Source organism: Melopsittacus undulatus, chromosome 8, assembly GCF_012275295.1.
Source record: "Melopsittacus undulatus isolate bMelUnd1 chromosome 8, bMelUnd1.mat.Z, whole genome shotgun sequence".
NCBI lineage: Eukaryota > Metazoa > Chordata > Aves > Psittaciformes > Psittaculidae > Melopsittacus > Melopsittacus undulatus.
The window spans coordinates 44723823-44742271 of NC_047534.1; the positions used below are offsets into that span (position 1 = coordinate 44723823).

The following is an 18449-nucleotide window of genomic DNA, read 5'->3' on the forward strand; positions in this document are numbered from 1 at the left end:
TATTTCCCTCCCCCCGTTTAATGGATGGAATTGATATTCAGATTTGGTAGGTAGACTTCAAGTTCAGAGTTCTGTTCACCAATTTGGCTGCTTCTTTCTAATTGCTTTTTAAAGTGTAAATACATTAAAAAAAACTGTTGTGCACACCACATGTCCAACCTGTCTTCCAGAGGAATAAAAAGAACCTTGCACCTGATGTAGGATATATTAAAGAAGAGAACATATGCCTTTCCTAAATAAGCATAACAAAGTAAATTTTATGTATGCAAAAATTAAGATAATGACGCAGCAGGATTATCAAGACAGGCATTTACCATTTTGCGAAAGGTAGAATAGTGACTTTTCCTTGATTTCAGGCTGAAATAGCCATGCACAAAATTTCAGTCTTTTGTCAATCTCCTAGGCGTGTTCTAGTCTGCCTTTCCCATTTTCCTTTCTAGGTTTTTCTGGCCTTTCTGCCAGTCTAAAACTCTCAATCTGACTGAAGTCAACAGGAGACAATACTGAGAGTCAGTAACAGTTCTTCACTGGAACTGCTTGGTGCCCTATTATTTATCAGCAGGTTTAGGGGAAAATCCTGCTCATTCCCAGTAGCATTGGGCTGGGTGATTGCCAGCTGTAATCACATCTTTGAAAAAATCAGTCATCAAATTCAACTTGATTCACAGAGCTTTAGGAAAATGTTTGCTTCTTTGACTCTCAAAAATAGTGTGTAATGCTTGAGAAGCATCCCCATTAGCAAATATTTTCTATGCTACTGCAACCAGTCTTTCATTAAAAATCATAGAATCATAGAATAGTTAGGGTTGGAAAGGACCTTAAGATCGTGCAGTTCCAACCCCCCTGCCATGGGCAGGGACACCTCACACTAAACCATGTCACCCAAGACTTCATCCAACCTGGCCTTGAACACTGCCAGGGATGGAGCATTCACAACATCCCTGGGCAACCCATTCCAGTACCTCACCACCCTAACAGGAAAGAATTTCTTCCTTATATCCAGTCTAAACCTCTGCTGTTTAAGTGTCAACCCATTACCCCTTGTCGTATCCCTACAGTCCCTAATGAAGAGTCCCTCACCAGCATCCCTGTAGGCCTCCGTCAGATACTGGAAGGCTGCTATGAGGTCTCCACGCAGCCTTCTCTTCTCCAGGCTGAACAGCCCCAACTTTCTCAGCCTGTCTTCATATGGGAGGTGCTCCAGTCCCCTGATCATCCTCGTGGCGCTCCTCTGGACTTGTTCTAACAGTTCCATATCCTTTTTTATGTTGAGGACACCAGAACTGCACCCAATACTCTAAGTGAGGTCTCACAAGAGCAGAGTAGAGGGGCAGGATCACCTGCTTTGACCTGCTGGTCACACTTCTTTTGATGCAGGCCAGAATACGGTTGGCTTTCTGGGCTGCAAGTGCACACTGAAGCTGGCTCGTGTTCATTGTCTCATTGACTAATACCCCCAACTCCTTCTCCGCAGGGCTGCTCTGTAGCTGTGCCTGGGATTGCTCTGACCCAGGTGTAGGACCTTGCACTTGTCATGGTTAAATTTCATGAGGTTGGCATCAGCCCACCTCACAAGCGTGTCAAGGTCCCTCTGGATGGCATTCCTTCCCTCCAGCGTATCAGTCGAACCACACAGCTTGGTGTCATCGGCAAACTCGCTGAGGGCACACTCAATCCCACTGTCCATGTCATTGATAAAGATGTTAAACAAGACCGGTCCCAACACCGATCCCTGAGGGACACACTCGTTACTGGTCTCCAGACGGACACTGAACCATTGACCACAACTCTTTGAGTGCGACCATCCAGCCAGTTCTTTATCCACCAAATGGTCCACCTATCAAATTGATGTCTCCTCAATTTAGAGACAAGGATGTCGTGTGGGACAGTGTCGAACGCTTTGCACAGGTCCAGGTAGATGACATCAACTGCTCCACCTCTGTCCATCACTTTTGTAGCCCCATCATAGAAGGCCACCAAACTGGTCAGGCAGGATTTCCCCTTAGTGAAGCCATGCTGGCTGTCACCAAGCACTTTGTTGTTTTTCATGTGCCCTAGCAATGCCTTCCAGGAGAATCTGCTCCAAGATTTTGCCAGGCACAGAGGTGAGACTGACTGGTTTGTAATTCCCTGGGTCAACCATTTTCCCCTTCTTGAAAATGGGGGTTATATTTTGAAGGTGCATACAAATAAGGTTTATAGTTATGAGTATGGCTCTCAAACCTCATTGCATTTAGTGACATCTAGAATTTCTGATTATTTTTTTTTTATTATATTAATTTGAGACAGTGCAGTGTGTTTTCCTGTTCTGTTTTTTCACCTGTTGATTGGTTTGTTTTTTTACCAACAACAGGCATTTATTTTGCTTTGGTTTTTGTTCAGCTTGATTTTAAATTGGTTTTACAGATAAGCAAATCATAATTGAGTCCTTGGTGCTGTCATATGCTACTATCTGAAAGACATGGTGACATTTGACACCACCCTACAAATCATGTTATATATTTCACTGCATGGGAGAGAGGGCACAAGCTTATTTCTGCATATCATGTGACCAGTAATCCCTGCCTGCAGCATACCATCATTTAATTCTCCACAATTCATCTTACTATATTAAAGACTTTTCTTATTTTTCTTATATTAGTTGTATATTGATTACCTGTATGAACAGGGATGCATTCCCCCAATACTAAATTTTTATGAACCTCCATTAAAAAAAAAACAAACAAGCAACCAAAACAACAACAAAAAACCCTACCATAAACCAACCCAGAACAGAAATCCCAATGAATTTGTTTTTCCTACTATCTTTAATTTTAGGTGTTTACTGCATTCAATTCTGACTGAAATATTTTTACTGCTCATTTCTTCTGACAGTTACTAGTTTTAACTTCAGCTTGCTCATGTTGTATTTTCTCACACAGTCCTCAGCTGTCTTAGAAAGTAAAAGATGGATTTGGGATTGCCTTTTTCCTAGCATTATTGCTACTTTATTTTAATTGATAGCATGGGCACAGCGATGACTGTTGAAGCTGAGCTTTGTATTTTGTATTCCACTTTGGTCTGCTGAGTAAGAAACGTGTTTTTCATGACAGCACTTTTGGTTTGAAGCTCTTATGGCAGAAATCCTGGGAAAGACACTTGTGCAGGCTGCGAGCCAACCACTCCTTTCATGTTAAGCAGAAATACTAAACCCTAAAAAGATGCTGTTCTTTTTTTTTTTTTTTTTTACATAGATTGACTCATTTAGATTTTCCTAAAGCTTCCATTTGACTTTGTTTATGGAGTTAAAATACTTCTTCAACTCAGCCTTGACATTTGCCATCAGTGAACCTGTTCATTTGTGGCAAATGGGAAGAAAACAGGCTGGAACACCTACCAGAACCTACCCATCTGCTTCAGTGTGGCTGAAATAGCTTAAACTGCATTTGCACACAGCTGTGTAGCAGTAGCACTGTAGATAGATGTACCCACTCTTACTGTAAATTAACTATTCAGGTGACTAGCGGTGAAGCTATTCATAATGCATTCTTTGCTGTGAGCTAGGGCATTCCCCTGTCAGGTGAAGCCTGCCCATGTTACTGCATTCACACCAGCTGAATTTAGACTGCAAGATAGGAAAACAATAAAAGTGAAAGCAACCTTGTGTTTCTTGGTTGAACTGCATTATTTAGTGTCTAAAGAACTTGATCTGCTTCCAAAATCACATTCATTTCATTATTTTGCTGCAGTCCTGTATTAGCCATTCTGTCTCTTGCCTGGTAATCTGTTGCAATGTGTCCTCAAATCAGATTTTCTGAAAGTGGCAGTGGACAGGAGGAAAATACAGCAATGGAAACTGCAGATGCCAACCAGAAAACCCTTTGTTCCCTACCTCTATATAAGTCTAGATAGTATTTATGATACTACAGACCAGCCTGGGGCAAGTTTCCTTGAAGAGCTTGGGAATGACAGTGCTTCCTTTGCATGTATGGAAATTGAAGGGTTCTAGGTTAGTATGTTTAGATGTGAGTCATTGTTCTGAGCAGTTTTATTGGAAGAAGAGTAATAAAAATGAGTGCATTTCATGGAATTAGCATAAAGTTAATATGGTTGCCAGCTTTTAGTGGGTACTTCTGCAGTTTTCTTCTACAGACTGAGTAAAACTGTGTACTTGGTCTTTGCTAAGATAACAGTATCTTGTAAGGTAACAGTTGTGTTGCACTCTGGCTATGTCTGGTTGAAATGGCTAAAGCAAAGCCATTGAATATCTTAAGCAGAAGTTGTCCTGATAATTGGCCCAGCTTCTGGCTTTGGCTCCTAAAGCTCCTGCTCAGGCACCACTGCAGGTCCCTCCTTTGTCTCTTCCTTTTGAAAATGGTAACATCTACCTGACCTGCATGGGTTTGTGATTCAGTTTTTGTGATTTCTTTGCTGAATTAATTTTAACTTAGGTTGGTTCCCTTATCTGGTTTGTAACACAGGGGGAAGGAGAGGTAGCTTTTTTTTTCTTCTTCTTCTGTTGGTAGCATTCATTTGCAGTTTTATATAAATAGGGTCTGAGGCATGGGATCAGAACTTCTTAACACTGGTTTTGTTGCTGAAGTCAACATATTGCATAACTAATGCTCTCATTTCAAACCATATGTTCCATATAAATATGTAACTTGCTTAGCATACCTTGGAGTTGTGTAACACTCTACACATCTTAAGTCAGAGGTACTCCTAATGGGATTAGATGCAATCATAATTGAATTACTGTGGTGTGATACTGGATTTAGGGGTTTATTCCCCTTAGTTCTGTCTATGTTAGTGAAATAGAAAGCTGGTTTCAGATGGAAAGAAAAATGCATATCTGATGTTTTCTTTCAGATGTTCCTAAGCTCCAGCACATATCCTGAGATTCATGGTTATTTGCATGCAAAGGAGCAGGGGAAAAAATCCTGGAAAAAATTGTACTTTCTTTTGAGAAGATCTGGCCTTTATTTTTCCATTAAAGGTACATCTAAGGTAAGGGAAGAAAGAAAAAAAAAAGGGAGAACCTAATGAAGTTAGAGCAAATATGTATGTGCTTCAAATCTGTTCTAATAACAAAAATTTTAATTTCAACTTGCAATGATAAAAAGGAAAAAAAATATTTATTACAGATAAAATCTAAAGTGATATAAAACTGGGAAAGTATTGTCTTAGAAACAGTAGTTTCTTTTTGCCTAACTTTGCTTTGTTCTGATCAATATTTTTCCAGTCAGTTAACAGAGTACCCTTTTAAAATGAATTTTCAACTAGTAGTTAAAATGCTGAAGTGTAAGTAGATGCTTTGAAAAGTGTTTGTCTTACTTCATTATGTAAAATAAACAAAACCCTGTGTATAAAGGGATTTTACAGAAAGATTTTGAGAGTTCTCACATTTTGTCACTGTACAGTTTTCCATTTTACTACTTCAACTTTTTGGTGGCAGTTCTTTAAACGTGGTTATGTTAAACTGTATACATTGGAGTTGAGACACCTTTTACGTAAACCACTTAAACCAAAGTTTTTTCTTGTTCTGTATTTTCTGTGTTAACTGACAGAGTAATTATTGAGCTGCTTTTGTATCCTTCAGCAAATTTCTTTTGTTTTCTTCCTTAGCTGAGTTCATCTTACAGGGTGGAGATAATGGTTAGAAATAGTAGTGGACAGTTTTCAGATTATGACAGTCCCTTTTATTTTGATGTTTGAAATACATACAGCTGTCAAAACTTGACTCCTACTCTAATATTATTGTGGCTTGAATTTAGTGGATGTTTTCCCAGAAGTATCATCACTGGTACTTTGGTTTTTCTCCCTCTCTGGAAGAATGAACTCTTTGACTAGTTTGATGTGTTTTTCCTCTGCATTATGAAATAAATGCTGAGTTATCTCTTCCTAGATTTCATGATGTCAGAGTTAAAACTACAGTACGTTAAGACTATTTTGGAACAGGATAACTACTACATCTCCTGAGTTTATTATGTGGAGAGACTGGCTAAAAATAGTCTAACTATAGTACGTTGCTCTTCTTTTTAGGAGCCAAGGCATCTGCAGTTTTTCTGTGAATTCAGCAATAGTGATATGTACATGTCTTTGACAGGCAAAAAGATTTCTGGAGCACCAACAAACTATGGATTCTGCTTTAAGGTACAAGCTTATTATTCTGATACATATTAAAGTAAGCCACAATTTTTAGGTAAGCTGAAGATACTTTAAGTTTTCTGAAAACAACATTCAGCTGTCTCTTATAAAATAGGAGAATTAGTGGCTTTTATTTCAACAGGTATTATCTTCAAGATATGCATTAATGCTAAAAAAATGTGCTGTGGCCTTCTAGCCTAACAAATCAAGAGGAACCAGAGACCTGAAACAGCTCTGTGCAGATGATGAACAAAGTAGGACCTGTTGGATGACAGCAATTAGGTTGCTTAAGGTAATTTTTCTGTGTGGAGTTAGCTTCTTGCTTAAGTTTACTATGTGATATTTTGATATTGTGTGGTAGAGGAGTATCTAGGTTCCCATGCAATGCAATATCAACTTTGTACTCTGAAATGTGAAATCTTACTGTATTTCATCCCAATAAATGGAGACCAAATTACTGAAATCATTGTAGGGCATGGGATGATGTCTTGAAGCCTTAGTCCTGCAAATACTTAACTGTAAGCATATGTTTGTATGCAGCCTTGTTGAAGTCATTGAGATTGTAGAGTAATATTGAACAAAACAATAGGAATACACAAGAATGTTTTTAGTATGCTTTTAAAATGTGTCTCTGTGTGACAAAATAGGAGTAGGTAATTTGTTGTATTAAATGGGTAGTATTTAATGCAGTGTACGTTTATAAAGGCAGAGGCAACAATGATGATAATGTGCATTTCCTTATCCTAACAGCATTTGTCCCTGAGTTTTAATGGTAAAGAAAAGCATGTGTTATTATTTACATCTTGGAAAAACAATTTACTTGGCTTAGGTTTATAATTGAAAATGCTAACCATGTTATTTTCTGGTTTTAGTATGGGATGCAGCTGTATCAGAATTACATGCAACCATATCAAGGTAGAAGTGGCTGCAGCCCTTTGAATATAACACCTATGGTATGTCCCACAGTACCTCCATGAATAAATACATTGTTTCTGTCATCATGCTATTTTTAAGTAACTTGTGTCAGTTATACTACTGACCTGATCCTGCAAATCTTTGCATGTGCAAATGCTTGCCGAAATATTCAGGGCTGTCAGCGTTGACTACAGAGCTAATTAATTACTTGATGCAAGTCAGGTAGTGCAAACCAATTAAGAGGCTTTTTCCCTTTGTCAAATCACCAGTATTTTAAGGGTTCATTGGCATTATTATCACAGTCAAAAAGAATGGAAAGAGGATTTTGGAAACAGCAGCAGAACTATAAATGCATTAAAAAAGAAGCGAAGTGTTTAAGGATACACATGCTCTAAGTGCTGTATAAGAAAGATGTAACAAATCCTTCTTGGTATACAGTAATACTTCCATTTTAATTTTTTAAATATGAAATGTTAAGTGTTTGAGGTGAATTTCAGTTGGTGCAGTACTGACTGGACTTCAGAGGAACACTGTAATTTGGCAGAACTGAAATTTGGAGGACAGCAGCCTATAGTAGATGCTGTGTCCAGCTCCTCAGTAAGATAGTTGGGATTGGATCAGGTTGTCCTTTTCTTTAATATCTTATATTATCCCAGTTCTTTATGAGTCATTTGATTTCAGACTTTTTCATGGATGATTTATATCACTTTTGTGGGTTTTTTTGGCTAAATTAAGTAAGAATTACTTGTTGCAAGGACTCATTACAGTGATTTTATGGTGGATTTTTTTAGCTTTTTTTGTAGTTCTTGCTGTTAAAATGCCTAAAACATGCATTTGCCATTACAGGTATTAAAAAAATTAGTTTTCAGTGATATTGCTAATAAGCATGGTTTCAAAACTGTGATTAATACATGGACTATGTTTTCACTTCCTGTTATGTGAAGCTGTTACAGTACCTAGCTGCTGCTTTTATAATGGATCTGGGAGCCATTACTGATTCTCTCTTCTCTTATGCATGCTTTTTAACTCACATAGTTTGTAACACAGACAGAATCTATAACCAATATTAAGCATGGCACTGTTTTTCTACTTGTGCATAATTCATGAATTAAACAGCAAATTAGATAAACTTGGGAATTAAGTGCACAAGCTGAGGAACATACTTCGCAGGGGAACCACTTCCATGTTTCACATTCCTCAATAACTCACAACCATGTCAGCTACAAGGAGTTCCCTCCACTCTCCTAGAGACAAATGTTTTCTCTTATTTCACCCATGTTTTTTACTTTTCCAAAGTTCTTTTCAGGTTACAGTTACTCAGGCAGACCTTAGGTTACAGTGTCAAGAATTACAGTGAACTGTAATTTCTAGTTACATTCATGCTTGTAACCAAACAGGAGCAAAACAGAGCTGCTTTGGTTTTGGACTGGGAAGCTTTGCTAGCCCTACAGAAATCTGGGCCTCTTGTGTTCCAGATTTTACTTTAACTTACACAATGCTAGAATGTTCTTTTAATCTTTTGATATTTCAGCGCCTGCCAACATTAAAGCCATTACAATCTGTATTAAACTTGATTTTGTAAACCTTGGTTTCTGAGAAATATTTTGATGAGTTTTAAGACTGTTTTGTCAAACTTTGGTGTTTTTATTCTATTGCTACAAACTTGATCTTCACTAGGAGAAAAAGTATAGCAGATCCTACAGTTGTTAAGTCTGTAAAATCCAGTAAACTTTGAGTGAAAGTTTATATTAAAATATATAAGTTTATGAAATGTATAATGAAATATTCCAAATCTTTGTTAATTTGATGGTTATGTGTAAGAATTTTATATGTTATCCTTTTTTTGTTACTTGGACAACTTAATAGCAGTTTCCTGACCTGTTTTGACATGCAAAGGGCTTGTTATAGTTAAATATATAAAGAGAGTTTCGGGTAAATTGATGCACTTATCGTCCATTGCAGTAGGCAAAAAGATGATCTCTCCTGCCAGACTGTAAAATTGCAGTTTGCAGCGGCACTGGAATTGCAAATGCTCCCTCGGGTTAAATGAGTTTGGCTCTGATGGAAAACACTGGAGACTTGAAACACCACTTACAAAACATAATGTTTTTTCAGAAGCTGACTTCTAAGTGATGGATGTTTTAAAAAATGAACAAACTAAATCTAGTTTTCTTTGTTGCAGAGAAGCATTTCAGAAAATTCTTTGGTAGCAATGGATTTCTCAGGACACAGAAGCAGAATTATAGAAAATCCAACAGAAGCCCTTTCAGTTGCAGTCGAAGAAGGATTAGTGTGGCGGGTATCAATACCTTTGTTTTATCAGAATAGTATTTTCTGGGTTGTTTTTGTTTGATTGTTTTCCTAACAAAAAAAGCTTTGAAATCATGTTTTTACTTCTCTCTCATACAGAGGAGAGGTTGTCTACGACTCAACTCACATGGTAGTCCTATTGCCATGTCTAACATGGGTATGTGTGAGTTAATTGCCAGAGAAATGCAATAGCTGGTTCTTTCAATAAAGGCAAAATATTTTTTAAAGATCTTTATTTCTACAGGTATACACAGATCTCAGTCGTGGTTTCATCATAAAATATCTAGAGAAGAGGCTCAGAGACTTATTTTGCAGCATGGGCTTGTAGATGGGTAAGCTAATTCTTTACATAACTTTTCTGAGACACATTTCTAGTCAAAAGCTGCTATTTTAATGTACTTCTTATTGGGGGAGGAAAATGGAAGAAAAAAGAGTTTGCACTTGCCTGATAGAAGTAAAAATTATTTTATATAGGGCTATCTGGGGATCAGTTGATTTCTGTTTTATATCTTCTGGAAGCAATAAAATGGTGATCTAACACTTTGATTCTGTCACTGACCGATTACTTAAGTCCGCTCAGAGCCAGGCACTTGAGCTTTGTATTTGCACAATATTCTCTGGGAACTGTCAACTTTGGCACCAGTGTATTTTGTATCTCTTGTTAGTGATGAAAGAATGAAACAAAAGCCTGAAAACATTATTCTGAGATGAACTGTGCAGGGACAGCCATTGAACAGCGTATGCTTTTCCTCGTAAAATGACTGAAAAAATCATATTGTACCCTAAAGGTAAATAATAAATGTTAGGATAAGACTTTTTTTTCTCTCATTTAAATATTAGTTTTCAAAAATTACAAAATAAATATTTTATGTTCAAATCCTCCTATTTTTTTATGTTTTTATCCTTACTCCTGCATTCAATGTAAATTTGGGCCTCCTTTATTCCATGAGTAATTGCATAAAACTAAGTTTCTGTGTGTCCAGTTAGGTGCCTGTAACATCAAATTACTGGTTAAATCCTTCAGTTTTAGATTAAGTAATACTGTTTTCTACATCTGCAGAAAAGGCTCAAGGAAAAAAAGGCAATGGAAAGTTAGTCCTAGTCAGTCAGGATGGCTAATTGGACTTCCCCTTTTGTATTTTTCCTTCTTTTTCCATGTAAAGGTTCCTATTTTTAAGTCTGTCTAATGATCCTGAAGCTGTTCCTGTACTCTGCATTCATTTTGTATTTGTTACATGAGAGGGACAGGACATGGAGGTGACTCAAACACGTATTTCTGAGCAGTGTATAATTCCAGGGCTGATGAATCTTCCATTGTATTTCAGTGGGTACACACAAACACACTGTTAAATGAAACCCAGTAGATATGGCGAGTAAAGAGCAATGGTGTTCAAGATGAACATGCAAATACCTTGCTAACATTAGTTTAGTACAGTGTTCTTTATGTTATATTCTTGGATCTATTCATAGGTGTGCATGGTTTTGGTGAGGATGATACTCTTGTATAGAATGTCTAGACTTGATGGTACTATGAGCACCCATGTGCTGTCACATACATATTCAGGAGTTACAATGACATCATGAATACATTACAGCATGTGAAAAATGCTATGCTTTTTGAAAAGCCGAAAGAAGTAATTTTCACCAGAAATACAAAAGTTTTAAATGAAAATAATAAGATTTTAGTTTCTGGGGGCAGAGGGTGGGGCAGAGAAAATAATCCATGTCAAGCCTTTTAAAATGATCCCATGCAGGGAGATATCCTGCATATATGACAGAGGTCATAGGACCTCTTTAATACCATGTGTACCAACAGATAGTCTGTTCATAATGGTTACAGAAGACAAAGGGACTGTTATAGAAAGGATATACAGTAGTATCAGTATTTGAATAACCCAGTAGCAGGGACAGCAGCAGTCTTAAGGTGTGCTATGAAGAAAAAAAGTTTTTGGATCTACTGTTCCACTGTAAAGCCAAATTTCTTAACAAAGTTTATGTAGCAATTTTATAGATTTCATACTTCATCCTCTAAAGGGCATTTGAAGACATTTCAGTGATAAATGGTTGACAGGATTGAAAACTGATTGGCATCTGATTGATGAATGGGATTATAGCGTTACCAAAAGGCCCATGACAAAATGCAACTGGTCATTCAGAGAATTCCTTATAAGTTTATGAAGGGGTAGTTGTTTGGAGTCATCCAGCATGTCTGAAAAGCTTCCTTCCAACTAACATTCCTAAGATTCTGTGAACTACAATCCTTTCTTCATAATAAAGTTATTAAAGGTACTTTGACAACTAAAGTAGTTCTATTGTGATAAGGTTAGAAAAGAGTAAAGATCTTTTTATGTAAAGGCGAACAAATGTTGCTTGTCTCTGCTGTTAAAAAATGAAAAAAGTAAGAAAATTAGAAGAACTGATGAATGGGAACATAAGTCCTAATTAACCTGAATTTTCTTTCCCACCCAATGTGATTACTTTCTGTGCTGTTTAATGTGGATCCCAGTACTGACATTTGCCAACTCCATTTTGGATATCTGCAAAGTGCCACATTCTTATAGTGTCATCTTTCTGAAGAAAAATAAAATGTCGGCCTTAATGACAAACATAGAAAACATTCAAGTTTATGTGAAGGATCTGTGTAGCTGTGCTCTGAACATTTTTATGTCCTGAAGAGGGTGAAAGGCCACTAGGTGGTGAGAGAGAGCTTGTTAAGAGAGCCTGAGTCTATCGGAAGTCTTATCTGTCCTTATACTTGCTGTGTGCTCTTAAGGCATGCTGAGTTGGCAGTTATCCCTCACTGATAACTAAATTAGTATCAGAGCTCCGAATTAGAATGGATGGGGATTTTGATGGAAGTTATAATGATTATGGACTCCAAAATTCTTAATTCCAAGTATTTTCTTACCTTATAAAAATAGAACTCTTAAATCATTTTGAGTATGAAATTAGTAGTTTGCATCCATGCCGTTAGTGAAAATCCACTGTAAGCCTTTTCTGCTTTCTTCTCCTGAAATCCCTTCTTTTCATATAGCAGTTATGCTCTCATTCCTGGTACGTGGTTGGGCAAAAGTAGGTGGCCACTAGTGCTTACATGGTTGATACATACAAGTCTTTCTTACCTGTTTCTTTTGTGACCTAAAAGAGCAACAAGCTTTTCAATGGCTGTCCCTCCTTTTCCCTTACTTGGTACATTCGTTAGCCATATCTGTTCCAGACCTGCACAATACAGTTTGGACTCTGTCCACTACAGAGCTGTGAATCAAGTACTTCCCTCTGTCCTCCAAACTGTTCTCAGCTGATATTCCAAACCCAGTGATTCAGTGAAAGCTCTCTCTTATTGGTAATGATCCTTAGCCTATATCAGGTATATCAGGATTATGGCAAAATTATGTCTGTCTATAACCTGGTTGGAATACATTTTCAGTGAACTATTTGCAGAGACAGCTGTTAACCACTGAGAGTGTTGTGATTTGAATAATGATGCCATAAAGTGAGCAGAGTGTACGTGTGTCTCAGTGGGAATTGTGCTGATGTGCAGAAGTGAGCGTGCATTTATGAATATTGGCCAGACATGAAAGTCATCCTGCAAGTCTTGCATTACCCTTTCTGTAAACTTCCTGTTAAGCCACCTTTTGAATTTCCCCTATAACATTTGTGATTTAGGTAACACAGTCACACAATATTTGGGTCAAAATCCAAATAAAAAATTTGTTCAAAGCACAAACTTTGAGGGTGCTTTTCTGTCTGAAGAGATGCATTGTAATTCTGTGCAGTGTAAAAACTAACGCCTACAGTGTCATTCATTCTGAGAGTGCATATTTTTCACATAATAAGACAAGGTGAAGAAGAATTTAAGAAAAAGCATTTCCAGTGACACATTTGCAAAGAAACACTGATTAAAAGCATGATATACATAATTAATGCTATTTTTGCTTTTCACTAATACTTACTAAAATGAATTGCAATAGTTCTAACTAGGTGTTTCCAAAAGGATTTCCAGAGTGCCCTTACTGTGAACATTTTCAATCTCTTTTAGGGTATTCCTGGTACGTGATAGCCAAAGTAACCCCAAAACATTTGTATTGTCATTGAGTCATGGATTAAAAATAAAGCATTTTCAGATTGTACCTGTAAGTAAATATTTCAGTTTATATATACAGTTGTAAACCAAAACAATTGAATAATGGTGATAGAATATTGATGGATTTTTTTTCATTTGCTGTTATACAGAAGATATAAGCATAATACCTCTGTCACTAAAAATAATTAGTATTCTTGAGTAGAGCTGAACATTTGTGAGTTTGATGTTTGATGTTTGATCGGTTACAAAGCTTGGCTAGTATTGTGAAATCCTAAAATGTGTCTTAAAGACATAGACAAATCTGTTAGAACTGTAACAGAAGCAATCCTGATGGCAGAAAATCTTGTATGAATAAAGGTCATATTACCTGTTCAATTTAAGATACGTGCACAATTTGGTTTTAGTCATCTGTTTAGGTGGCCTGCCTATGATGTGTGTGTTTGTGTATCTGACTCACCTGTTCAGGATAGTTTCTGTCAATATTTTTCAAACATTTTGTTCTGACCTCTCTTCTTCATTTTTGTTATTGTGGTATATTCATGCCCAAATCTTCTTCAAAGGGACAATTTTAGCAAAAAAAATGATACCCGTATTTAGCCCAGCTACTCAGAGGTAAGCTGAAATTTCCTAAATTGAAATTGTATTTCCATCAGTTTTCATTGATGATCAGTTATCCTTCCGGAATGGCCAGCTTTACCCATCTCTTCCACTCTTTTCTGAGGTGGTTTATGCTGGTGTTTGTACAGGATGCTTCTGTTGAGATGAAAAACACTTCAATGTTATGTGTTGTAGCCACATAACTGAGCAGACTTATAGCTTTTTCTTCTCTCTTCACAAAAAACTTTCTTCCAGACCACATAATATTCTATCCTCCACGTTTCTTCCTCCTGAAGTTTTTGTGATACTTTGCTGTTTCTCAGTAAAAATGAGTGTAGCGGCTTTTGTTTTGTTTCTGATCTGCTGATCCACTATGATCATTCACCAAATTTCTGTATGCCATACCTAGGGCTTATAGCTGATATTTTCCCCTAAAAAAGTTCCTGTAGAATAAAACTGAAGCACTATTTCAGGGGAGGAAAGGAGTGAAATGTTAACAATGTTAGTTACAAGAATTGCCCAGGATTTTTGTTGTGTTTAGGAATAAACAATGGAGGATCCCTTCATCCAAAAGTGATAGCTATGTCCTGGTTTCCTTGTGAGCATCAGTGTATGCTCTGGTGTTAGAATCCCAAGTGTAAGATCTCTGTGCTACTGACTGTGGTCACTTCTAGTATTTACTTTGGGATAAGTGTTGTGTTGCTTAGAAAACCTTCTGAACTCCATACAAATACTGTATGATTCTACTGCATTTGGGATGTCATTTAACTCTCAATTTTAAGAGACCACTTTTTCTTTCCCTATTAGGAAAGAGAATCTCTCTTCTGTGAGAGCAGAGGTAGCCAAAAGCTGCAGTTATCTTCAGTTTTCCCTGAGCTGGATAATTCTCCTCTTCAGAAAAATTACCAAGTCAATTCTTATGTTCTTCAGATGTAAGCAGTGCATTTGAGGAATTAATCATATATATGCATGCTAAAACCTTGCTCTCCTGTTGTAGGGTCTTTGGAGAAGCCAAGAATTCCTTGTTTTGACATACAGACTTGGGTCAGTTTTTCCATGCTGATAGTGTAGATGACCTGTTCCACTTCAGTGTAAAACCTGTCTTACCTGCAGGACTTTTTTTTTCAATTGGTTTTGAAGTAGAATCATAGAATAGTTAGGGTCAGAAAGGACCTTAAAATCATCTAGTTCCAACCCCCCTGCCATGGGCAGGGACACCTCACACTAAACCATATCACCCAAGGCTTCATCCAACCTGGTCTTGAACAGTGCCAGGGATGGAGCATTCACAACCTCTCTGGGCAACCCATTCCAGCACCTCAACACCCTAACAGTAAAGAATTTCTTCCTTATATCAAGTCTAAACCTCTGCTGTTTTAAGTTTCAACCTGTTACCCCTTGTCCTATCGCTACAGTCCCTAATGAATAGTCCCTCACCAGCATCCCTGTAGGCCCCCTTCAGATACTGGAAGGCTCCTATGCTAGTTACCAGGGGGGAAAATAAATACCTATAATGAGAACAACTTCATCTGGAGAGAGAATGTAAATAGATCCTGATAGCTCACCAAACAGACATACTTCAGTTCCTTTCTGTCATGTAATTTGCCATTGCATTCAGTACCCTCATGCCATTCTCAATACCCAGACTTATCTCATGTTCTCTTTTTGCTAGACCAATACTAAGGAGTTCAGAAAAGCATTTTTTGAGGGGAAGGGTGAGGGGGAGGCTGCTGTTGATCTTCTAAATGAAGTTATTGTTTTTCTAAGAAGCAAGACATTTTGTGTTACTGCAATAAATTGGTAGCTTGTCAGTTGAAGATCAAGATTGTCTTTTTGAACTTCAAATTGTACTGTTATTCTAAACTCTTGTCTTTTTCCAGTCATTGGGAAAATATTTTTCCTAATGTAAGTAAATATATGGCATTTAGGTCTTTTTACTAGTTGAAAATAATTCAGTCTCTAGATTATTTTTCTGTTACATTTTAGATTGCTTCGTGTAAAATACTGCATTTAAAAATGTCTCCTTTCAGATAGGGCATGAAGCCTACTAATTCAAGCTTCCTGCACATTAACAAGTGCATCATGTTAACGTTGGTAACATGTGCAACAGGTTTTGCAGGTGGGTGGCAGGGAACTGATTATAAAAAATTGAAAAGAAATCCTTTGGGATACATTTAGGATCCCATACTGTGAAAATTGGAGAACTTGGTATCTTAAATGTATTTTTCAGCCTTACTACTCTGAGCTGATACAAGTTAATATCAGTGTAGAAATTACTTGCTCTGTAGTCTGTGTGAAAGAAGAATGGATATACATTTCTGGGACTGTCTTTTTCCACTAAATGTTTTTTTCCTAACAGCCTTCTTAGCTTGCAGAAAATGTTAGGTTCCTGAGCAGCATAACTTTGATATGAATTTTTCCTTTGCAAAATACTGATTGCTTTAGAATTAGCAATCTGGTATTCAGTTCAAGCTTTGGGATTAATTTGGAGGGGGGATAAACAAGCTGAAAATTAAATCCTCTTCAACAGGCTTCTGAATTGTCAACTCTTCCTTGTCTTCAGTGTGTTGTCAGGACAACTGCATGCAGAAGAAAGTCCAATGGATGATAATCCATTTTCAGGTTCTTTGCTGGAGCACAGGAATTTACACATGCACGCATTGGTAATTCCTTAACTAGCAGTGTTTGACCTCACCTGACCAAGTCTAAGAATAAAGAAATTGCAAAGTACTTCCAGACATAGTAGAAAGGGGTAGAATTGCTGTAAGTTGTAAGCAGTTCAACAGCTGCTTCAGATGAGAAATCTTAATTACAGGTAAGAGAGCTAATTATATCTTCTTTCTCCTGTACTCCAGTGGGATAGTTGCATCTTTGCCTTGCATACCATCTGCTGCTGTACACTAGCCCTACTTCAGGATCTTCTGTTCAGTATGTCCAAATCTTGTAAAGTCTTTTTTTTCCCTCTTCTTTTTTAAAACAGTTTAAGTAGAGATTTTTATCTCTATTTACATTAGTACTAGTTAGTTACTGTTGCACTGAAGCTTCTTCATACTAGATGTATCAGCAGTAGATGAAGTAAGTTGGCAATGCAGTACAAACTGGCCAAGAGCCAATGTTCAGTAACCTAGAATAGGGAAATACTGATTGTAAATTTTTAAGCATCTGAAAGTCAAAGGCAACATTTCAAGCTATGTTTCTCAGTTTCTTCTTTCTTTCCTGTATCTATGCTAATGCATGCATTTGGAGCTGCATCTGTTCTTTCTCCTACAACAAAGAATATATTACTACATCAAGAATGTTACTTTTGCAATGGGCAGTTTCTTTGATAACACATATCATCTTGTACACAAGTTAAGTAGTGTGCACCTTATAAAATAAATTATATAAAATGTAGTAGTTAGTTGTCTTGGCTGTTTCTTGCCATTCTGTAAAAACTCAGTGTTCATATAAACTCCAGTTATCATCCAAAGCAAAGGCATAAAGAAGTATTGTTAATGCAGAAAGAATATTATTTATATTATATTTATTTAACTGTTCTTTCCTTTTAGGCACATACCTAAATTAAAGGGAAAGTTGAAGAATGCTTTATCTTTCTGTTGTGCATTTTTGATCTTGCTGTGAATGATCGCTGTATTTTTCCTCTCTCAGTAATCATGAGATTAAAATATCTTGGTCTACAAAGAAGGCTTCTCAAATATGTCAAGCATGAAGAAATACCATAGCAAAGGACAATTTTATTCTATTTTTATTTTTTTTCCATTTTTACAGTTGGAAGATGATGGGAAGCTATTCTATACCCTTGATGATGGTCATACCAGATTTACTGATCTCATCCAGCTAGTGGAATTCTACCAACTTAATAAAGGAGTACTGCCTTGCAAGTTAAAACACTATTGTGCACGAATTGCTCTTTAACCAAAGTACCTGTTGTTTCATCAAAGGGAAAGGAAGATACTGGATTTTTTTCCCCTTAGAGGCAATTTGTATAGTAAGAAGGGAAAAAAGCATTACATTGTAAAGATTCTATGTTTAAGCTGCAAGAAAAAATTTATATTCTATATAGATAAGAACTTTGCCTTGTGATTGTCACAACAAATTTAACTTTATGGTTTAAGAAAAAACACAACCTTCTTTCATATGTAATTCTTTAGTGTTGTCTTGGATTTCTTTTGGGTTTTCTTTTTCAACTGAAAACAATTAAAAATGATATTGTGTCACTTCTACGAAAATATAGCTGAAGGGAAGATCTTTGTTCTTAGGTTTAAAATTAACTTTTTGTCTCTGAATGCCTCTCAGTTTCTATACATCACATAAAAAATTATATTTACTGTGGTGAGGATAAGAAGCTGAACTGCACATTTTATTTGTAAATAAAATGAATAAATATTTTGCACTATATTTTTGAATGCTACTTTGA

The 18449-nt window shown here is 36.8% G+C and overlaps 1 protein-coding gene across 1 annotated transcript in view; it reads left to right on the forward strand.

Annotated features, from left to right (window-relative positions):
- The window catches only part of GRB14 (growth factor receptor bound protein 14), a 63873-nt gene extending 45896 nt beyond the window's left edge, over positions 1-17977 (forward strand). Inside the window, exons 6-14 of the mRNA XM_034065545.1 lie at positions 4849-4986; positions 6022-6132; positions 6323-6418; positions 6999-7079; positions 9224-9340; positions 9451-9508; positions 9596-9683; positions 13391-13484; positions 17801-17977. Of these exons, the coding sequence (XP_033921436.1) occupies positions 4849-4986; positions 6022-6132; positions 6323-6418; positions 6999-7079; positions 9224-9340; positions 9451-9508; positions 9596-9683; positions 13391-13484; positions 17801-17947 (930 nt within the window). The 3' untranslated portion in view covers positions 17948-17977. The remainder of the gene's footprint in view (positions 1-4848; positions 4987-6021; positions 6133-6322; positions 6419-6998; positions 7080-9223; positions 9341-9450; positions 9509-9595; positions 9684-13390; positions 13485-17800) is intronic.
- Positions 17978-18449: the final 472 nt, after the last annotated feature.